This window comes from Pelodiscus sinensis, chromosome 25, assembly GCF_049634645.1.
Source record: "Pelodiscus sinensis isolate JC-2024 chromosome 25, ASM4963464v1, whole genome shotgun sequence".
In the NCBI taxonomy this organism is placed as follows: Eukaryota; Metazoa; Chordata; order Testudines; family Trionychidae; genus Pelodiscus; species Pelodiscus sinensis.
In genome coordinates this window covers 23299848-23323188 of record NC_134735.1, presented here as the reverse complement: position 1 = coordinate 23323188, position 23341 = coordinate 23299848, and the positions used below count along the sequence as shown (strand labels likewise).

Here is a 23341-nt window from a genome sequence, read left to right as displayed (position 1 = left end):
CTGCCATAGATCATCCATGGACAGAATAAATGTTATGGGCACCAATATGGATGTCATCACCAGATTGGTGCACAGAACAAAATGCATTCCATACATGGACATAGCACATTAGAGGGAACATTGCTTCTCGATATTTTCTTCTGCAAAATGTCTCTTTCTGTTTTCAGTATATCCATGAAAAAATAAAATAGCACATAAATAAGAGCCATATCATTTAAAGTATATTCACATGCTGTTTATTTTTGTAGGATTTCTCCACTTTTGATTCCATTGATGATAAAATGTATAAAAATAATTTTAAACAATACTTGTTTTATAGTCATATAGCATGCATCCCTCCACAACAGGGAGGGTGAGAAATGAAATAGGCTCCACGTAACTCACATGCCCCTTTCCTGATTCTAACTGTCACATTCAGTGTCACAACATTATGAACAATTATCCAGATACCCATTACTGGCTCATCACATTTTCAATGGGTAGGATGGGTACAGATTAGGGATGTAATAGTGCAGTCAACTAACCGATTAACCGATAAGCAGAAGTTTAGAGGTTAATGCTATTGTGCTTAGAGGTTAATGCTATAGACCAGTGGTCTCCAACCTTTTTAAGCACAAGATCACTTTTTGAACTTAAGTGCAATCCAAGATCTACCTCAAACACAAATACCCTTGTCCCGCCTCCTTCGTGCCACTTCTCTGAGGCCCTACCCCTGCTCACTCTGTCCTCCCTCTTTCCCCCATCTTTCTCCCTTTCACCAGGCAGGGGCAGATGGTTGGGGAATAGGCTCTCGTCTTGGTCTAAGGGATATGGAGTGAGAGGAGCTATGAGCTCAGCCTGGGGCAGGGAGTTGGGGTAGAGGGGATTCAGGGTACAGGCTCTGAGGGCATTTGAGTCTAAGGGGCTCAGGACTAGGACAGGGGCTTGAGCTGCAGGAGGGGTTCATGACTGGGGCAGGGGTTTAAGATTCTGGCTCCAACTGGGCACTGCTTACCTCAGGTGGCTCCTGGGTGGTAGTGCAGTGGGGCTAAGGCAGGCTCACCCCTTCCCTGGCCCTGCACCACTCCCAAAAGCAGCCAGCAAACTCCCTGCATCCCAAGCCCGGTGCCCCCCTCTGTTCTGTGAAGACAGAATGCAGGGTGGGAAAGGGGCACCCTGACATCAGTGCTCCCTCCTCTCCCTTCCCTGCTCTGCAGAGCAAGCAGGAGGCTCCCAGGAGGGGGCAGGCAGCTCCAATGCAAAGGGCAGGAGACGCAAAGCAGTGAGGGGAGGGGCAGCTGAAGTGCTGTGCTTGATAGCGTCTTGGCCAAACCAGTCAGGATCCCCTGTCAGAGACTTCACGCTCTACCAGTAGATCCAATCTACTGGCTGGTGACCACTGCTATAGACTATATGCATTTCTTCCCCACCCTCCTGGCCAGCAACCCGGCTCAGTCCTGACTTGTGCCAGGTCTGGGACCTACTTCTGCTGTGGCTCTGCATTTAAAATGTATTAGGAGCCGGGCAGGCAGGCAGCCCAGCTCAGTTCCGGCTCATGCTGGGTCAGGAAGACCAGACCCGCCCCCAGACAAGGGCTGCTGCCTCTTTATCAGAGGTGATAGCACAGGGTGACAGGCAGCCAGTCCGTGAGGGGAGCTGGTTTTTAAACTGCCTCTCCTCACAGACCAACTCCTGCCTGGCACCCCACGCTGCTGCCTCTGATACAGAGGCAGCAGCACAGAGTGGCAGGGGGCTCCTCGGGAGTGAGATGCGCTGGCTGCCAGCCCCGTGCCCCGGGACGATAGAATAGTCGACTAACAGATAAGAATTCACGAGGTTACTTGACTATTCAGTTAACTGACATTTCACATCCCTAGTACAGATATGTGGGAGAAAAATCAAATAACTCCAATTGTGTCTAAAGGGGGGACTGTGCAGGAAATCAAAACTCTAAAAGAAAACTGCTGTAAGGGTTAAAGGTTTTCCAGACCTCTCTCCCTGTAACAGAGAGAAATCAAATTAACTCTAATCAAGACCCTTACAATGCCTCCTATCTCAAGTTCATGGATACTCCTAGTCTGTCACAACTTGTCATGTAAACCCTTATCTTTGGCACAGTTTGCCTTGTAAGACCACTCACTCCACATTCTCATATGGCTTTGTTCTGTAAAACTTACTTCTAGCACTCCCGGGGTGAACAGAAGTCTCAGAGTGCTTCTGCTGAGACTTTAATATGTTAAAGAAGAACAATCAACAATTGAACTGTCTAAGCATTCTGTATATAGGATACCTGAATCTGTCTCTCTTTGCTGCTGCTTCACTCTTGGTGTGACAGCCTGCATGCATGCATCATAAAGTTTTCTCTTCTAGGTTTCTCTCCTGCCTCACTGATTTGACCTCCGGCCTCAGACCCTTCTGGGGGCTCTGTACCGCAGGGGAGCGAGATTTCCCCCTCAGATAAGGTCTCGAAAGTTAATATACCTTCCCCGCAGCAGCCACCCTCATTCACAATTGAGAATTTCTGCTAATACTATTCACAAGAAATAGAGTTGGGACCCACACATATTTCTGCTCCCACCGTGTCACACCCATGTCACACTACAGCAGGGGATTTGGCTTTCCTATTCATTCCAGCACGCTTCTTACAAAACTTCCTCCATCTCCTGATTTTGTAAGTATACACGCTCACTGCAGAGACCGGGAAGAAGTTCTATGAAAAGATGTATAACCACAGACAAAAAATAAATACAAAATGATTGGCAAGAAGTTCTCCATTACATGTACATCAAACTAGCAACAGAGACAGCAACTATCAGTCCAAACTGGAGGCCTGAGTCCACAAGCCACAAGATGGGCTGTGGGGATGCACTGGGACAAATGACAAAACAAGAAAGTAGCAGGACTAAGAATATTTTTTGAACTGGATTAGTTTCTGGAAGGCCTGCTTAAACTCTTCATTAAAAGCAGTATATATGACTGGATTGATAAGTGAGTTTAAGTAACCTAGCCATGTGAAAAAGTCCAATAGGATCGGATGAAACCAGCAGGCATCCTGACAGATGGGCAGGATCAGGGTCACAACAAAAAATGGTAGCCAGCAGAAAATAAAAGCTCCCAGGATAATACCCAGAGTTTTTGTGGCTTTCCTTTCTCTTGCAGCAGAAATTCGTTTCCTTTCCAGGATACTATCTGCAAGTTTGATTTTCACATGATTGATAAACACAGGGGAGCCCCCAGAATGGGCATGCCCCTCATGAAGATTAGAGTTAATGGAGCAGAGGGATGACCCAGTGGAGCCAGTAATCAGGTGGGCTGTGGTAAATCGTTTTCCGTATAATAAAGGAGGCTTAAGAATCCTGGACCGAGCTGCTATGTACATTCTCCCATACAGTATAACCAGGAGTACAGTCGGGATATAGAAAGCACCACAGGTGGAATAGATTGTGTAGGAAATCTGGTCAGTGTTCACACTACAGTCTGCCATTTCTTCATGAGCTTTTGCCTGTCTCCAGAAAAGCGGTGGCATAGAAATACAAATTGAGATCACCCAGACAAGAGCTATCATGAGGGCTGCTCTGCCAGCCGTCCGACGCTTGGTGTATTCCAGAGCATTTGTGATGGCCCAGTACCTGTCCAGCGCAATGACACAGAGGTGCAGTATGGAGGCTGTGCAGCAGGTGATGTCGGATGATAGCCAGATATCGCACATAACTTGGCCCAACGCCCACGTGTGGCTGACAGTATAAGCAATGCTGATTGGCATGACTAAGATAGAGACCAAGAGATCAGTCACGGCCAAGGAGCCAATGAGATAATTTGCAGGTGTATGAAGCTTTCTAGTCAGAAAAATGGTGATAATCACAAAAGAATTGAAAAGAACCGTTGCCAGAGTGATAGCAGACAGAATGACGGCTAGTAAGATCCTCAGCCCTAGCAATGTGGTCTCATCCCAAGCCATCGGCATTTCAGTGGAGTTAAGAGACTCATTGGATGTATTCTGGCGAGAAAGTTCTTGTGAATGGTTACACTGGGGCATTTTTTTATTTTCCATTGCAATTCCAATGTGACTGTTTCACCTGAAATGGAACTTTTGTGGATAACACCAAGTCTGGGGAGAACAACCTCTGGGTAACAGGTGAAGAATTTTCTAAATTAGATTCCTGCAGTTTATTTCAACACATCTCTTGTACCACTACACTAAGCAGCAAGTTCTAACACAATCATCCAGTTGTTATTTCTGCCATACTTTGACACTGGCTAGAGTATAAAGGGTGGGAATTTACGGGTATTCCATTTTTATTTCACAATTTCTCATCTAGCCAAAGGCCAAAAAGTGTTTTAATTTCTGTTCTGTCCACATCTTCTTTTTGAGCTAATTCTCAGTACTGGAGAGTGAAATGCAGAGTGGAACATCTGACATTGCCATATTGGCCTGTCTTTGAGACAAAACTTTCTAAGAAAACTCTTGCCCACAGTTAATAGCTGAACATGGCAACTCTTCTCACAGGGAACTCTCCCTTCCATGAGTACATATGACAATACAAGACTGTATGGTGCCAGACACACTTATTAGGCCCTATGTAGTCATTTGTTCCAAGTTCTAGCAGTATGCACATCTCCAGACCACCCTGGCTTTCTCTCACCTGTCCATGCAACCCTTAAATGCTAGCTGTGACTGCTGAATGGTTAACGAGTTCAATGCTGTGGACCTGAAATTCATAGGATGTCCCAGTTACTGAATTGGCCATGACTGAGTAGATGGTGAATGATTCTAATGAGCGGTGGTGCAATCATTCCCCCAACCAAAGATGGACTTCCTCATCTGACATGGCTGGTAATCGCCGAACAGATCTAAAGAGAGAAAGCGAGTGCGTTAGCCCAGAACTGTGGAATCGTGTGATGTGGAAGTTCACAGCCTCAATGTTAGACCGGGCCCTTTGGGCATTAATGGAGCCACAGGCCTCTTTTTATGTATTTCATTAGATTTAGTAAGTGACTGTCTATATAACAAATAGTCTGGTAGCACTTTAAAGACTAACAAAACATGTAGATGGTATCATGAGCTTTCCTGAGAAAAACCCACTTCTTCAGATGACCGGAGTGTTGGAAGTCCATATCTAAGGATAAATAAAGGAGAGGGGGAGGGGAGGGGAGGAAGAAAAAGAGAGTCAGTGAGTAGATAAAACTTAAAAAACAACAATCAGTCTAGCAGCACTCTAAGGACCAACAAAACATGTAGATGGTGAGTAGATAGTTCAAGTAGTTACAGGAGTCGGTTAAGAACCAATAGCAACTCCATTGGCTGGTTGGTTAGTTAAGTTATTAAAAGGTGGAAGATAGTGTGTGAGCCATCGAATATCCTTGTTTAATCATCCTGGAACCCATCCCTGCTATCAGCCCTGCTGCAACTCTGCACACACATCTATACAAAAGATTTAATCACTGGACCCAATGACATCAGCCACCAAATCAAAGGCTCATTTAACCGCACATCCATTAATGTGATCTATGCTATCAAATGCCAACAATGTCCCACTGCCATGTATATTGGCCAAACTGGACAATCTCTATGGGAAAGAATTAATGGACACACACCAGATATCCAAAAAGGCAACACACAAAAACCTGTTGGAGAACACTTTGATCTTCCTGGACACTCATTAATGGATCTTCAAGTCACCATTTTGTTTCAGACCAATTCCACAAGCCAAATACACAGAAAAGGATTGGAACTTAACTTCATTCCCAAGTTTAATTCTTATGCTAATGGTCTAAACAAGGATATTGGTTGGCTCACACACTATCTTCCTCCTTCTAATAACTTTAGCAACCAAAGAAACAATGAAGGTGCTAATGGTTCTTAACAGACTCCTGTAACTACTTGAACCATCTACTCACCATCCACATGTTTTGTTGGTCCTTAAGAGTGCTGCTAGACTGACTTGTTTTTTAAAATTTATCTACTCACTATCTCTCTTTTTCTCCCTCTCCCCCCCCCCCCCCCCTTCCCTTATTTTTCCTTGGATCTGGACTTACAATACTCTGGTCATCTGAAGAAGTGGGTTTTTCCCACAAAAGCTCATGATACCATCTACATGTCTTATTAGTCTTTAAAGTGCTACTAGACTTTTTGTTGTTTTTTAAATTTTTCTTGTTGCAGACTAATTCGGTTACCCTCTGAAGCTTTTGTTTATATAACCAGAGCCTTAATATCTCAGCCAGCTCCACTGCACACATAATAAGGTCACATCTCCATTTACCAGAGGACTAATACTCTTGTGATCAATCTTCTGGGGTTTGATTTAGTGGGTCTAGTAAAGATCCGCTAAATCGAACCTGAGAGCATCCCTACTGGCACCAGTATTCCTTGTTATCATGAGAAGTAAGGGAAGTCGACAGGAGCATTTCTCTCATCAACCTCTCGCTGCAAAGTCAGCGACAAGCTTGGCTTAAGGTACGTCAACTCCAGCTACGTTATTTACATAGCTGGAATTGTGAACCTTAAGCTGACTTTCCGGGTGTAGTGCACTGGCTTTGATCCCTACCACTGGCACTGCTTTGTTGCCTGTTCCTTCTGGAAACAGCCAAGAAAACTGGCAACCTTGTTTCATGCCACAATGGTTTACAAATCTGGGTTCTAGCAGAGCACATGTGCTGAAAGTTCCTCAGAGAAATGTCCTACCAATAGCCCCCCTTCTGAAATTAACCAGCCCAAGCATCTCTCCTGATCACAAATAATGCAGCTTCATGGTGGAAAAGCATCTGTCAAAGGCAAAGGTCCAAACCACTTAAGGCTTTGTAGGACAAGACAAACCCCGTGAATCCCACTGAGAACTGAGCCCAAAGTGGGCCACAGAGTCTGGCCCAAAGTGGAGTCTGGAGACACTAGGCTCCTCAGAGAGAAGGTTTCCGCTGTTCTTCCTCACAGGCTTATTTTGAATGGGACATTTCTGTTTAGAGAGAGTTGTTGCTTCAGCAACTTGCACTGGAACGTTTCAGATCTCTCCTTAAACCAGGGGTGGGGCGCCTTCTCTGGGTCAGGTGCCAGAGTCAGGGACTGCATACAAGTGAGAAACAAAAAACCCACCACATAGCAACAGGGGCTCCCCAAGCCTCAGGGGCTAGATCCAGCATTCATCCCCTGGGCCTTAGATTCCCCACCCCACCCTAGATTATTTCTGGGTTGGAAAGTTAGCAAAAAACAACCCAACAAAAGAAAAGCTTTCTGTAAATCTGCTAAAAGTCCCATTTTGAAGCCCTGAGCTAAAATTCAGCCTAACAGAGTTTTTTGAACTGAATAACAACTCAGAAATTGCCATTTTCCAGTTGAGAATACTGAAGTATATTTACCTGGGCACTGGGCTCCTCTCATAGGCCAACTCACAAGCAAACCCTACAACAACAAAACAGATCAGAAACATTACGTACAGACAACAGAATCCTGCAGCCAAGTTCAAATCTTTGCAAAACATTTCTCACACTCAAGTTCTCTCTGTTTTAGACTGACATTCCCTATTTGTCATAAGGAAGAGCCATTCTTCCAATCTGATTCTAAATCAGCAATGAAAAATAAAATCCAGACCACACCTGCCAAGCCTTGAATATCAAAATGTTGCCATATTGATCCTCACAGTTCTATGCCCAAAAGGGGAATCAAAATCTTGATGTAAAGGGTTGCCAGGTGTCCAGTTTTCTACCGGACAGTCCAATATATACACCGTCTGTCTGGTAGAAAAATTCAGAAAATACTGGACATGTGCAATGTCCAGTATTTTCTGAATTTCCGGCTGGGCGCCAGACTGAAGCCTGGCGGGGGCGAAGGAGCGACTGGGAGGCGGAGCTGCGATCGGCACTGGGAGCCCTGTAGTCGCGTGCAAAATCCAGGTGGGGAGAGGTGGGGGCCGGGACTCCCAGCCACCACCACCCCTCCCCCCCGCCTAGCTTTTGCACGGGACCAGAGGCTCCCAGCGCCAATTACGGCCCCCACCTCCCAGCTGGGAGCCTCTGGTTGCATGCAGAAGCCAGGCGCGGGGAGTGACTCCCAGCCCCGCCCCCGCCCGGCTTCTGCTCCCAACTAAAGGGAGTGCCTGTCAGGGGCGCAGTCCGAAGGACTCTGGCTGTTGCCAGTGGCTGTCTGCCCCACCCCCCGCCAGATCTACTTCCCAGCCCCCCCTTCCTCCCAGCCAGCCCCATGGCCCCTTGACACCCCCCCTCCCGTCAACTCTGTTTCCCGCCCCCTCCCTTCCTCCAGTCTAACCCCGCACCCCCGGACCTCCCACCTCCTGACAGCTCTGCTTCCTGCCCTGCCCACCTCCCGGCCAGCCCTCCCCCCCACCCCGCCCATGATCAAGTGTGTCCGGTTTTTTGGCGGGGTCTACCTGGCAACCCTATGTGATGCACAAAATTCTAATGCAAACTAACTGTTCCCAAATGAAAATCTTGAATGTTCCAAAGCCAGGGAAAGACTATCATCTAGGAAAAAACTCCTGGTGCAATTCAAAAGTTCTACTCTGGCTGACAAAGCAGCAGGGCCTGATGGATATAGGATAATTTATATAAGCAGCTGAGTTTCTTGCTAGGCACAGCCAGGCCATACTGCACTGACTCTCTCTTGCCTACACCAAATTAAACCACAAAGGAGCTAAGGTGCTTAAGTCCACGCTCCTAGAGGTAGTTTTCTAGAGTGTCTCAGAGATGGATTTTCAAAGGTATCCAGGCAGCTAAATGGTTCAGACAGGTGCTTAGTAAGACTTTCAAAATTGCCAGTGGCCAGCTCCACTTCTGAACACTTGGGCTGGATTCATAAAGGAACTTTGGCATCCAACTCTCAGTGTAGACACCTACATGCCAGTATCAGGCCCCACTAGGCTGCTCCTGAACCTGGTAGGTGCCTACACTCACTCAGCACCTAGGTACCCAGCATGCACCCTGCAGCTCCACACCAGGTGCCCAAATGCCCAACCATCCAGGGGCGGATATAGAGCAGGGCGAACGGGGCGGCCGCCCCACACATGCGCTGTGGCAAAGCGGGGGCCCCGCAGAATTATGCTGCCCGGGGCCCCGCAAAATGGTCATCTGCCCCTGCAACCATCCCTGCAATGCATCAAAGGAAGGGCGACAAGCACTGCTCCACCTCACCTGCCTGGGGGCCCTACCTGAGCAGCGTGCTCCGAGATCACTTGCCATATTGAGCCTATCTGTGAACTAGCATAAAAGAGGGGAGGGTGGAGGAAGCCTCCTGCCTTGTGTTTAGCCTAGGACTCAACACCCTCCCCTGCCATAGACTCATACAATAGAATCATAGAACACTAGAACTGGAAGGGACCCTGCGAAGTCATCGAGTTCATCCCCTGCCCTCAAGGCAACAAAATTGATAGAAAATATGATCGATGAGGGAAGACTGAAAGAATTGGGTTTGTTTAGTTTAGAAAAGAGAAGACTACGAGGGGACATGATAGCAACTTTCAAGTACCTAAAAGGTGGTAACAAGAAGGAGGGAGAAAAATTGTTTTCCTTGGCCTCTGAGGATAGGACAAGAAGCAATGGGCTTATACTGCAGCAAGGGAGGTTTAGGTTGGACATTAGGAAAAACTTCCTGCCTGTCAGGGTGGTTAAACACTGGAATAAATTGCCCAGGGAGGTTGTGGAATCCCCATCTCTGGAGATATTTAAGAGCAGGTTGGAGAAACACCTGTCAGGGATGGTCTAGATGGTGCTTGGTCCTGCCATGAGGGCAGGAGACTGGACTCAAAGACCTCTCAAGGTCCCTTCCAGTTCTAGTAGTCTACGATTCTATGCATAGCCCAGCCTCCCCACACACACTTCCACCTGAGGGGAAGAAGGGCTGTGAATAAGCTGAGTGCTCTAGCCGTCGTGTGAGAGAGGGCTGCGGTTGCCTCATTGAGCATAAACACCGAAAAAGCCATGAGCATGGCTCTGGGCTGGAAACTCACTTAACCCTGTGCCAATTACTTCAGCCACTATTTGACAGCTTCAGCAGCAGAGACTGATATTTTGCTCAAGGGCATGTACCAGAGCCCAGTGGTTGGAGTCCTCACCTGAGAACCAGCAGGGCTGTCAAACTCCTTCTGGGGGCATGAACTGAGGCTCTTCCCCAGGCCAGGTAAGTGTCCTGAGCACTGGGCTGCGTGATCGGAGGAAGCCCACCTCCTTCTCACAAAAACATAGCAGGTGCCAAATACCAAGAGCGGGTTTGCAGCCAAGACTCCCAAGCAGAGGGAGGCACCTCCTGCAGCCTGGGTTGTGGTGCCAAAGTCTCTGAGCATGGCAAGGCTTAAGACATACCTGCTGCCTCAGCATCTTTCATTGGCCAGCTTGGGTGGTTCTCCGTCTAGTTGTTTGTTTTTGTGAATCCCATTCTTGGACACCTACTTCTCCTCATTCATTGTATTTGGTACCTGGACAACTTGCTCTCGCTTCATGATTCTCCTAATCCCAGTCCCCAACACCTGAGGCTACATCTACACTGTTTGACTGGTTAAACAGTAATAAGTCACTAGGACCAGACCAAGAGTTCTGAAGGATCTCAGTAACCTATCATTTAAATCTGCTTCCGCACCAGATGGCTAGAGAACAGCTAAAGTAACATCCTTTTATAAAAGAAGACTCCAGAGGTGATCCCAGCAATTACATATTATAAATCTAACTTCAATCCTGGACAAATATTCAAAACTACAGAAAACAACAGAATTGTCAGACATGTAGATGAACATAATTTGTTGGGTAAGAGTTAACATGTGTTTTGTAAAGGGAAATCATGCCTCACCCATAAATTATAATTATTAGAAGGAGTCAACAAGCATGTTGGCAAGGGGGATCTAGTGGATATCATGTACTTAGACTTGCAGAAAGCCTTTGACAAGATCCCTCACCAAAGGCTGTTAAGCAAATAAGCAGATCTAGTATAAGAGGGATCATTTAGCTGTTACCACTCAAAAGAGATCTTGGGAGTCACTGTGGATAGTCCTTTGAAAACATCACTCAATATGTAGCTGAATAAAAAAGAGAAAAAAAAAACAAGCAGAATGTTCAGAGTCATTAGGAAAGAGACAGGCAATAAGACAGAAAATATCACAATGCCAATATATAAATCCATGGTACACCCACATCTTGAATACTCTTTGCAGAGCTAGTTGCCCCAACTCAAAAAGGCTAAGAGGGGATATGATAGAGGTCTCTAAAATTGTGACTGCTGCGGAGAAAGTAGATAAGGAAATGTTATTTACTCCTCAGAACACAAGAACTAGGGGTCACCAAATAAAATTAATAGGTAGTAGGTTTAAAACAAGCTAAAGGAAGTTTTTCTTCACACAACACACAGACAATCTGTGGAAATCATCACCAAGGGATGTTCTGAAGGTCAAAGTTATGACAGGGCTCAGAAAAGAACCAGATACATTCATGGAGGTTAGGTCCATCAATGGCTACTAGCCAGGATGGGCAGGGATGGTGTCCCTGGCCTCTGTTGGCTGGAATCTGAGAATGGATGACAGGTGAAGGATCGTTTCATGATTACCTGCTCTGCTGATATCTTCTGAAGCACCTGGTGCTGGCCATTGTCGACAGACAGGCTACTGGGCTAGATGGACCTTTGGTCTGAACTAGTCTGGCCGTTCCTATGTTCTTATTACCTGTGGCTGACTCATTTCAGCTGATTTGAGCTCATGGGGCTTGGGCTGCCAGGCTGTTTAATTGTGGTGTCAACATTCAGGTGATATGGCTCGGACTTGCAGTCAGGGCAGATCTGCAAACAAGTCTTTGGGCCTGGACCCCCAAGCAAGGTGGGGCAACAACCAGTCTATGCCACTGGCCTGCAATCAGGGCAGAGCAACAATCAGCCAGGGTCTCACTTAAACAAACTGGGCAGCAGGAGTGGCGAATGCTAAAAGCGAGCACACCCCTATCCCGGAGCTGGAAGGAAGACAGCAAAAACTAGGTTCAAATTCTCACCAAAGTAGCTCCAAAATGGAAGCTGGAGATAGCACAACAATAACCCTGAGTCAGAGTTTGAGGAGTTTGTTTACTTCATGTACTCAGAATTTAGAGGCTGTGCCTGTTAACGAACAAAAGCTGGAAATGGTCACTGATCCCAGGAGGGAAAGAAACTATTCATGTTGCCTTTTTGAATTAATAAATAACCAGCATTACTCTCCTATAAGAAAGAGTATTTTGCCTGAGTTCCAAAGCACCAGCCCACTGAACTATAGCTATGGCTGTGGCATTGTGTTGAGGGACTCAAAGACAGACTTTTTACAAGAGCTTAGGCATCTGGAGATGAATGTGTTTTCCAAAGTTCCAAGTTGGCTCTGAGCTGCAGAACATTGGTCTCTACTCAGCCTTCATGGCATCTCTGAATGCCTCGTTGCTCATAATCAGATCTGGCAGAAGACAGACCTGTCAGCAGTGAAGAGAAGAAGAAAGACCCAATATACAGCCCTGCCAGGAATTGTGCAAATGCTCCGGCTGGGGACATGCTACAATGGTGTCTCACAATGAACAGTGGGAAAGGAACCCACCATCGCAGTGCTCTCCGCTGAGATGAACATGGGAGGCATGATAAGAGGTGCTTATATTCAAAACTACAGAAAACAACAGAATTGTCAGACTTAGGTTTGGTGCTGGGTGGGAGTGAGGGGCAGCCAGGAGAAGGTTAATAATTGCATATGCACCTTTCCAAGCTGTCCTTTCAGTTGGAGGCTAATAACCCGAAACAAATCACTAAGGCTACATTTAGACTGCAGGCTTCTTGCGCAAGGAGCTTTTTGTAAGATCTTCTACAAAAACTTCTTGCACAAGAGCGCATCCACACTGCAACAGCACATCAGAAAAGCGATGCGCTTTTGTGCAAGAGAGCATGCACACTGCATGGACACTCTCTCACAAGAAAGCTCTGATCAGCCACCAGGGCACTGTGCTTCTTTCGGTAGGCTGGTTTTGTGCAAAAACCTGTTTCCTATCCACAAACACCTTTTTGAGCAAGAGCTGTTGCACAAAAGGCTTATTCCTCGTAGAAATAAAGAATAACCTAGGGTGTGTCTAGACTACAGGGTTTTGTCCACAAAAGTAGACTTGTCGACAAAGCTATACCTGCATCTATACTACTGCTGAGTTCTGTCGACAGTACATCTAGACTACAGGCTTTTGTTGACAGAGGCTTCTTCGACAGATAATGTCGATAAAGCTTCTGTCATGGAAACAGAATCATAGAACTGGAAGAGACCTCAGAAGGTCATCAAGTCCAGCCCCCTGATCTAGACAGGCCCAATCCCAACTAAATCAACCTGGCCAGGGCTTTGTCAAGCCAAGACTTAAACACCTCTAGGGATGGAGACTCCACTACATCCCTAGGTAACCCATTCCAGTGCTTCACTACCCTCCTAATGAAATAGTTTTTCCTAATATCCAACCTGGACCTCTCCCACCACAACTTGAGACCATCGCTCCTTGTTCTGCCATCTGTCACTACTGAGAACAGCCTCTCTCCATCCTCTTTGGAACCTCCCTTCAGGAAGTTGAAGGCTGCTATCAAATCCCCCCTCACTCTTCGCTTCTGCAGACTAAACAGACCCAACTCCCTCAGCGTCTTCTCATAAGTCATATGCTCCAGCCCCCTAATCATTTTGGTTGCTCTCCGCTGGACCCTCTCCAATGCATCCACATCCTTTTTGTAGTGGGGGGACCCAGAACTGGACACAGTACTCCAGATGTGGGCTCACCAGAGCCAAATAAAGGGGAATAATGACATCTCTGGATCTGCTGGCAATGCTCTTCTTAATGCAACCTAAAATGCCATTAGCCTTCTTGGCTACAAGGGCACACTGTTGACTCATATCCAGCTTCTCATCCACTGTAACCCCCAGGTCCTTTTCTGCAGAACTACTACTTAGCTGGTTGGTCCCCAGCCTGTAACAATTCTTGGGACTCTTCCGTCCCAAGTGCAGGACTCTTGTTGAACCTCATCAGAGTCCTTGTTGAACCTCATCAGATTTCTTGTGGCCCAGTCCTCCAATTTGTCTAAGTCACTCTGGACCCTATCTCTGCCCTCGAGCGTATCTACCTCTCGCCCTAGCTTAGTGTCATCCGCAAACTTGCTGAGGGTGCAATCCATCCCCTCACCCAGGTCATTAATAAAGATATTGAACAAAACTGGTCCTAGAAACCGACGGCCATCCTGACATCAAGCCATTGATCACTACCCGCTGGGCCTGGCCTTGTAGCCATCTTTCTATTCATCTTACTGTCAAATTATCCAATCCACATTCCCTTAACTTGCTGGCAAGAATATTGTGGGAGACTGTATCAAAAGCCTTGATAAAATCCAGGTATATCACATCCACTGACTTTCCCACATCCACGGAGCCAGTTACCTCATCATAGAAGCTAATGAGATTGGTCAGGCACGACTTTCCCTTTGTGAATCCATGCTGACTTTCCTCTCTTCCAAGTGCCTCAAAATGGATTCCTTAAGGATCCCTTCCATGATTTTTCCAGGAACCGAGGTAAGACTGACCGGACTATAGTTCCCTGGATCGTCCTTCTTCCCTTTTTTGAAGATGGGCACTACATTTGTCTTTTTTCAATCATCCGGGATTTCTCCCAATCTCCACGACTTTTCAAAGATAATGGCCAAAGGCTCCTCAATGACATTTGCCAACTCCCTCAGTACCCTGGGATGCATTAAGTCTGGACCCATGGATTTGTGTACATTTAGGTTTTCCAAATAGTTCCTAAGCTGTTCTTTACCCACCACGGGCTGTCCATCTTCATCCCATCTTGCATCACTTAGCGCATTAGTCCAGGAGCCGACCTTGTCCGTGAATACAGAGGCAAAGAAAGCATTGAGTACTTCAGCTTTCCCCACATCATCTGTCACTTCATCCAGTAGGGACCGCACATCCTCTCTGATCACCTTCTTCTTGTTAACATGCCTGTAGAAACCTTTCTTGTTATCCTTCACATCCTTAGCCAGTTGCAATTCCATCTGTGCTTTCGCCTTTCTGATAACCCCCGGCACTCTCGAACTATACATTTAAACACCTCCCTGGTCATTTGTCCAAGTTTCCACTCTTTGTAAACTTCCTTTTTGTGCTTAAGTTCACCAAGGATTTCTCCTGTAAGCCAATCCGGTCTCCTACCATGTTTGCCTCTCTTGCTATGCGTCGGGATGGTTTCTTTCTGTGCCTTCAATAAGGCTTCTTTAAAATACTGCCAGCTGTCCTGGACTCCCTTCCCCTTCATGTTAGCATCCCAGGGGATTCTGCCCATCAGATCTCTGAGGGAGTCAAAATCTGCTTTTCTGAAGTCCAAGGTGTGTATTTTACTACTCTCTTTTCTTCCTTTGGTCAGGATCCTGAAATCTACCATCTCATGATCACTGCTTCCCAGGTTGTCACCCACCTCCACTTCCCCTATTAGTTCCTCCCTGCTTGTGAGCAGAAGGTCAAGCTGCGTATGGCCCCTGGTCGGATCCTTCAGCACTTGTGCCAAGAAGTTATCCCCAACATTCTCCAAAAAGGCCTGGGTGGGCTGGCAGAACCCTGGTCCCAGCCCTAGTGGTGAACCCCTGCCCCAGCTACACCACAGCAGCCAAAGCAGGACTCTGGCTGAGCCCTGGCTGCTCTTAGTTGGACTGGGTGGGCCAGCAGAAGTGGCTGGGCAGGCAAGTGGGTGCCCAGCCCTGGCAGCTGTCCGCCAGTGGTTAACTGGTTAAACAGTAATAATGTAACTGTTTAACCACTGAACAATTGTCATGGTTTTGTGCATCTCTAGTTCAGAGTGTGTGAGCCAATTCACCAAAAGATGCCAGATAACATGGGAAAAGATTTGCACTGTGTGACCCTGGGGCATTTACACCAGCCCCCCAGACAAGAATGTGTCAAAACTTCCCCCTGCAGAGCAGCTACGAGGCACCTGTCAGGCCAGTTCTCATGGAAAGCCAAAGGGGCTACTGAGACTGACCACTTCTGGGCTTGTTACTCATTAGCGCCTGCCAAGGCGGGTGTGAATGTCACAATCAACATTCCTGTACCCTGACCTCCCAAACAGTCCTTCCTTCTCTGTGGTCAGAGAATGCTCATAGAGCCATGTCCAAAGGAGGGGAGGAGAGGCAGGCACTAGATGCTTGGTTGGCTAATGTTAGCAACAAGGGGCAGCTCAGGATTAGATTTGTAATAACACAAGCATTTCGGAGAGGTTTAAAATACAATAAAATAAAATAAAATCATCCGGAAAGCAGAGCTCCAAGGTGAGTCAAGAGCTGTTCTTGCTCCCTGAAGCCTGGAGAAATCTCACTGCCCTGAAATCTCCACCAGTATCAGTTCCCGTCTTGGGCCAGGAACAAGCAATACAGGTCCAGCTGGCCATCTGGGATGGTGGTTGTGGGGGGGGGGGGGGAGACTGCTGCCGGCAAAGCTGCGACTTAAGGGCCTGAGCAGCTGAACAGGAGCAGTACCAAAGGGGATGTCACTGAGAGCAGGGAAGTGGTACTGAATTCCAGTGTAGGGCACCCCGCTCTGGTGAGAAAACTTTAGGGCAGCTCCAGGGCTGAAGACAGAATTGCTGAGCTTCTGGGGAAGGTGGAGGAGGCTGGCTCCAGACTTCAGAAGAGGCAGGGCCTCAGATGAAAAGGGCAAGGCTGGGGCTAGGGCTAGCTTCCCCCCAGCCAGCACTTCAGCACTGCCAGACCCATACCACCCAGGGCTCCAGCTGCTGCCCTTTTTGCCCCTCCTGTCCTCAGTGGCCCTGAACAGCTCCATCTATTTATTTTACTGAAGAGAAAGTTAAGAGGCAATGTATATTAGAGGCCCTTTGACTTAGCAGGCAAAGGCAAATCAAGATCCAGTTGATGAAAGCTCAAGTCAGCCAAGTGCAAACTGGAAATACCAGACACATTTTAACAGGGAGGCAATTAACAGGCTTGATGGAAAACGATTCCATTTCACAAACGATTTAACCAAGACTGCTGGAAAATCTTGTTCAGGGGAGGGAAAGACCGAGAGAGAGATGGTGGGTACAGCACGGAATTGGGCTGTGCAGACCCCGCTTGAACTCCTTGCTCTGCCTGCTTCTGCGCACATCCCTAGGGAGCATCTTGATCAGCAGGCTGCAGAGCCAGTCCCTCTTTCTGCCCCAATTAATAGTTAATTTCAAGAGTGAGGATCAATTCCCCCTACCAAGACTGAGAGGAGGGGTTCAGCAGGCTAACCTCAGTCATTGATGGCGAGGCCAGAAGGAATCACAGTAAGGATGTTGAGTATAAGTATTGGGTAATTGACTATTGCATTTTGCATTGACTATTCAATTAGTCGATAGGGCATCTCCGCCTTTGACATGTAGCAACAGCCCTAGGGCTGTTCCTACACTTCAAAGACACCTCAGACCAAACCTTGTCTTGCTCACGCACAGCTTGCTCTCCCTCACCCTCCCTCCCTCCCTTTTTCTGGGCTGGGGCAGGGCTTTTGGGGGAGCAGGCTCTGGGCTGAGGCTAAGGGGTGTTCAGTATGGAAGGTGGCTCAGGGTTTAGCCTGGGGCAGAGGCTACAGTGCAGGAGGGGGGAAGGGTGTAAGCCTTGGGAGGCAGTTTAGGTGTGGGTGGGGCCACCGGGCTGAGGCAGACGGGTGGGGTGCAGGAGCAGGTTTGGGGTGCTGGCTCTGGGAGGGTGCTCAGGGCTGGGGCGTGGGGCAGGCAGCGGTATGGCTCAGGCGGCACTTACCACAGGCAGCTCCCGGTTAGCAGCGCAGCGAGGCTAAGGCAAGCCGGCTACTTGTCTCCCCACCCCGCCCCCGAGGGGCCAGCGGCCGGCACCGCCCCCTCGGCCCCCATTGGCCGCAGTTCTTCATTCGCAGCCAATGGGAGCCGCAGGGGTGGTGCCTGCCGGCAGGAGCAGACCCCTGCCTCCCTCTGCACCGGACCATGCGGGCTGCCTCCAGGAGCCGTCCGGGCTGGGGATGTGGCAGCGCTGCCCGGCCCCGGGCCATTGCGGACGGCTGCGGGGCTCTCCGAGCGGACACGCTGCCCGGCCCCGGGCCATTGCGGGCGGCTGCGGGGCTCTCCGAGCGGACACGCTGCCCGGGCCCCGGGCCATTGCGGGCGGCTGCGGGGCTCTCCGAGCGGACACGCTGCCCGGGCCCCGGGCCATTGCGGGCGGCTGCGGGGCTCTCCGAGCGGACACGCTGCCCGGGCCCCGGGCCATTGCGGGCGGCTGCGGGGCTCTCCGAGCGGACACGCTGCCCGGGCCCCGGGCCATTGCGGGCGGCTGCGGGGCTCTCCGAGCGGACACGCTGCCCGGGCCCAGGCTGCTTTTGGCCAAACCACGTTTTCGAGGGGAAAAAGTTTTGCCGAGAACTCGCCGGTCGCCACGTAGCGGGAGCCCCGCGGTCCTGGGAGCGGGGCGCAGGCCGGGCGCAGGTCTCCTTCCCCGTCCGCAGCCCGCACTTACCGCCCGCTCCCCGCGGGGGCTGCCCCGAACCTGCCGAGCGCCCCGGGGCCCCGCGTGTGGCCGCCCGGCTCCGGCAGCGAACAGGGCTGGACGCGCGCGGCGGCCCCTGGATCGCTGGGCGTCTCGGAGACTTTCCAGCCGCCTGGGGCCGGGCCGGAGAGCGCGCGGATGGGCGGGAGCGAGGCTTCGCTTCGGTTCGACGGTGCTGGATGGTGTCGGGAGGGGGGGCGGTGTTGTGTCAGGGGGAGGGGGCGGTGTTGTGTCGGGGGGCAGCGTGTGCAGCGCTTTGCCATGTGTCTGGGGGCGGGATGGTGCGTGCAGGGCTGTGTCTGGGGGCGGGATGGCGTGTGCAGGGCTGTGTCTGGGGGCGGGATGGTGCGTGCAGGGCTGTGTCTGGGGGCGGGATGGTGTGTGCAGGGCTGTGTCTGGGGGCGGGATGGCGCGTGCAGGGCTGTGTCTGGGGGCGGGATGGTGCGTGCAGGGCTGTGTCTGGGGGCGGGATGGTGCGTGCAGGGCTGTGTCTGGGGGCGGGATGGTGCGTGCAGGGCTGTGTCTGGGGGCGGGATGGTGCGTGCAGGGCTGTGTCTGGGGGCGGGATGGTGCGTGCAGGGCTGTGTCTGGGGGCGGGATGGTGCGTGCAGGGCTGTGTCTGGGGGCGGGACGGTGCGTGCAGGGCTGTGTCTGGGGGCGGGACGGTGCGTGCAGGGCTGTGTCTGGGGGCGGGACGGTGCGTGCAGGGCTGTGTCTGGGGGCGGGATGGCGCGTGCAGGGCTGTGTCTGGGGGCGGGATGGTGCGTGCAGGGCTGTGTCTGGGGGCGGGATGGCGCGTGCAGGGCTGTGTCTGGGGGCGGGATGGTGCGTGCAGGGCTGTGTCTGGGGGCGGGATGGTGTGTGCAGGGCTGTGTCTGGGGGCAGGACGGTGCGTGCAGGGCTGTGTCTGGGGGCGGGATGGCGCGTGCAGGGCTGTGTCTGGGGGCGGGATGGTGTGTGCAGGGCTGTGTCTCTGGGCGGAAGGGTGCGTGCAGGGCTGTGTCTGGGGGCGGGATGGTGTGTGCAGGGCTGTGTCTCTGGGCGGAAGGGCGCGTGCAGGGCTGTGTCTGGGGGCGGGATGGTGCGTGCAGGGCTGTGTCTGGGGGCGGGATGGCGCGTGCAGTGCTGTGTCTGGGGGCGGGATGGTGCGTGCAGGGCTGTGTCTGGGGGCGGGATGGTGCGTGCAGGGCTGTGTCTGGGGGCGGGATGGTGCGTGCAGGGCTGTGTCTGGGGGCGGGATGGTGCGTGCAGGGCTGTGTCTGGGGGCGGGATGGTGCGTGCAGGGCTGTGTCTGGGGGCAGGATGGTGCGTGCAGGGCTGTGTCTGGGGGCGGGACGGTGCGTGCAGGGCTGTGTCTGGGGGCGGGATGGTGCGTGCAGGGCTGTGTCTGGGGGCGGAACGGTGTGTGCAGGGCTGTGTCTGGGGGCGGAACGGTGGGTGCAGGGCTGTGTCTGGGGGCGGAACGGTGGGTGCAGGGCTGTGTCTGGGGGCGGGATGGTGCGTGCAGGGCTGTGTCTGGGGGCGGAACGGTGGGTGCAGGGCTGGAGGCGGAACGGTGGGTGCAGGGCTGTGTCTGGGGGCGGAACGGTGGGTGCAGGGCTGTGTCTGGGGGCGGGATGGTGCGTGCAGGGCTGTGTCTGGGGGCGGGATGGTGTGTGCAGGGCTGTGTCTGGGGGCAGGACGGTGCGTGCAGGGCTGTGTCTGGGGGCGGGACGGTGCGTGCAGGGCTGTGTCTGGGGGCAGGACGGTGCGTGCAGGGCTGTGTCTGGGGGCGGGATGGTGCGTGCAGGGCTGTGTCTGGGGGCGGGATGGTGCGTGCAGGGCTGTGTCTGGGGGCAGGACGGTGCGTGCAGGGCTGTGTCTGGGGGCGGGATGGTGCGTGCAGGGCTGTGTCTGGGGGCGGGATGGTGTGTGCAGGGCTGTGTCTCTGGGCGGAAGGGTGGGTGCCGGGCTGTGTCTGGGGGCGGAACAGTGGGTGCAGGGCTGGGGGCGGGATGGTGGGTGCAGGGCTGGGGGCGGGATGGTGGGTGCAGGGCTGGGGGCGGGATGGTGTGTGCAGGGCTGTGTCTCTGGGCGGAAGGGTGGGTGCCGGGCTGTGTCTGGGGGCGGAACGGTGGGTGCAGGGCTGGGGGCGGGACGGTGGGTGCAGGGCTGGGGGCGGGATGGTGGGTGCAGTCTTTGAGGAGCAGCAAGCCCAAAGGGAGGGGGAGGGGAGGCTTTGGGCTCAACACCCACCCCCAGCAAAATCCCATTGGCCAGTTTCTGTTCACAGACCCACATGGCCCCTGCCTGGGAATTGTGTTGGGCTGCTGGCCAGGAGTCACCCAGGTAAGTGTCCCAGCCAGAGCCTGCCTCTGGCACCCCAGGCCCCCCCCCCCCAACCTCTGCCCCCCACTCCTGCCTCCCTATCCCACATAACCCAACCTCTGGCCCCCACTCCTGCACCCATTACCCGCTTGCAGACACTGCACTCCAATCCCCTGCCCAAGATCAATACCCCCTGCTGCCCTAGGTCACAACCCAATCCCCTGCACCCCCTCTTGCATCCCAGCCCCCTAGCCGCAGCTCCCTTCTGCGCCCAATCTCCATCACACCCCACATCTCCTCCATTAATATCATGGACAAGTGCGGCCCTCGACCACTTTCCAAATTCTTGGAGTGCCCCCCCCCCCAGTGTAGATGAATCGTAGGCCCACACGTGCTGTCCCCTAGCTTTACCCATCAGGCTACAGTGCCCCTCTCAATGGGCAGGTGAGACACTGTTCTCTTTTGGGCAATGGAATTGCTCCAGGATCCCGCTTGTACCCAAAGCCCAGTTCCTTGTCTCTGTCTCCACTTAGGGGGGCCAGAGGCTTACAGACCGGGGGCAGGAGCACTGCCAATCCACCCCTCCTCTTATCCTACCCCACCCTTCCCACTACTCCTCCCCCAGAGGCCCTGTCCCAGGCCAAACCAGAAGCCAGAGTGGGGCCAGGGAGCCTATCCTCACCCCACCTGGGTCTCCCAACCCTGCTGGGCCCCATCTGAGCAGCCCTTGCCCATAGTCCCACTCCCTGGGAATGGGGGGAGTTAAACAGGCTGGGGAAGACCGCTTTCCCAAAGAGCCCAGCCTGCTCCTCGCCAAGCGTCCTCTTGCCTGCCCTTGCCCCAGCTCTGGCCGTCAGCGCCTCTCCCAGCCACCCGACCTCCTAGCTGAACTTGGCGGAGCTGGGGCCTGGGTGGGAGAGAGGCTGAGGCGCAGGGCTGCCCAACTGGAGGCTAGGGATGGGGGACGTGTCCCCCCACCCTGTGCTCAGGGGCTGTGCTCTTGGAGTCCTGGGGCCATGCATTGCCTGCCCACCTAGTGGTGGCCATGGGAAGGGAGGGGTGATGGTGGGGTGCTCAGGTTCGGGGGTGGGACCAGCAAAGGGTAGCCTGCTCCAGCTGTCAGGGGATTAGCATGTTCCCTGTGAGCTGTGTGCTTGGGTGGCTGCCCAGGGGAGCTCCAAATGCCACTCCGGTGTCTCTATCAGTGGCTGGCTGCCTACAGCCTGGGGTCTTTGAGCTAGGGCAGGTGGGGAACCCAGGCTCTCCACAGCGGCCTCGTGGCTCTTACCCTGACCCCGTAAGAGCCTCGGGCAGTTGTGAGAAGCTGCAGCCCCGATCCTCTACCTGCCCTGTGTGGTAGGCCCAGCGGGGCAGGGACATGGGCTGGGGGCTGCTTTGCCCCTCCCCCCACCCCAGGGTGGGCAGGTGGAGGGTCTGCTGCAGCTCCACACAAGTGCCTGTGCAGCTCTTACCATGGAGGGGCTGTGGCTTGAGGCCTTGGCCAGAGCTGGCTTAGGGTAGGAGCCACATGGACAGCTGTGGGGAGCCAGCGCAGACCCTCCATTTCCTCCTGCCCCAGCTGGGCAGCCCAGAGTGGGGGAAGGCAGCTGGGTCTGCCCTCACAGAAAAGGGATGGGCCAGCAATGTCTGATTCTGCACAGGACGCTGTGGGGGCTTAGCTGGAGCTGTGGGCAAGCAATGTTCCCTCAATTTTTGCCATCCATGTGCACAATCCATTTTGGAGTGTTCACTGAGGCATGAGCAGCTGTGCACCACCAGTAGAAACACACACTGCTGGCTGTGCATGCTGGGCAACACCCGAACACGCACTGCTGGCTGTGCATGCTGGGCAACACCCGAACACACACTGCTGGCTGTGCAGCTGGGCAACACCCGAACACACACTGCTGGCTGTGCATGCTGGGCAACACCCGAACACACACTGCTGGCTGTGCAGCTGGGCAACACCCGAACACACACTGCTGGCTGTGCATGCTGGGCAACACCCGAACACACACTGCTGGCTGTGCAGCTGGGCAACACCCGAATCTCTCCTGGGCAGCCGCCCCAGCGCTCAGCTTACAGGAAACACTGCTGGCAGGGAGTCTGTCTCCTGGGACCCAGCTGCCTTTGACCTCTCATGGCACAGAGTTCCTTTTTGGGGATGAGGGTCTGAAATTGCTCAGCTCTGCCTCAGCCACAAAACCCGGCTCCCACTGCTAGGCACCTGGGCGGGCTCACAGCAGGGCAAGAACACCAAGTAAAAGTCCCTAGCAGCCATCTCTCCTGCACACAGGTTGGGGGGGGACATATCATAATGGATCATTTCCAATACCGAGAGCATCTGCGCTCCTTAGAGACAGCAAGAGGGAGATAGTGTACCAGGGAAGAGCGTTGCTTTGAAAGCGTAGGAGCATTTGCATCTTGGCTTATTTTCTTTCCAAACAAAGTGGGTGTGACTTTGTGGGCGAAAATGCATTTGGTGCAATTTAAAGAGAGTGAAGCTTTTAAGTCTCCTACTTAAAACACATCCCTTAGGAGCTGCGTTTCTCCAGTGATTGCAAAATG

General features: G+C 52.1%; 1 protein-coding gene across 3 annotated transcripts; it reads right to left on the bottom strand.

Moving 5' to 3' along the window:
• Positions 1-219: 219 nt before the first annotated feature.
• HTR1D (5-hydroxytryptamine receptor 1D) lies at positions 220-18566 on the bottom strand. Of its 3 annotated transcripts, none has more exons than XM_075908798.1 (3): positions 18437-18566; positions 7330-7372; positions 220-4830 (listed from the first exon to the last, which is right to left on the bottom strand). In XM_075908798.1, exon 3 carries the CDS (start codon positions 4028-4030, stop codon positions 2882-2884), a length of 1149 nt encoding a protein of 382 aa, XP_075764913.1. In that variant the 5' UTR covers positions 4031-4830; positions 7330-7372; positions 18437-18566; the 3' UTR covers positions 220-2881. The 3 variants fall into 3 exon arrangements, with proteins under 3 accessions (XP_075764913.1, XP_006113329.2, XP_014424067.2); XM_006113267.4 differs by lacking the exon at positions 18437-18566 and adding an exon at positions 17711-17794; XM_014568581.3 differs by lacking the exons at positions 7330-7372; positions 18437-18566 and adding an exon at positions 5063-5137.
• Positions 18567-23341: the final 4775 nt, after the last annotated feature.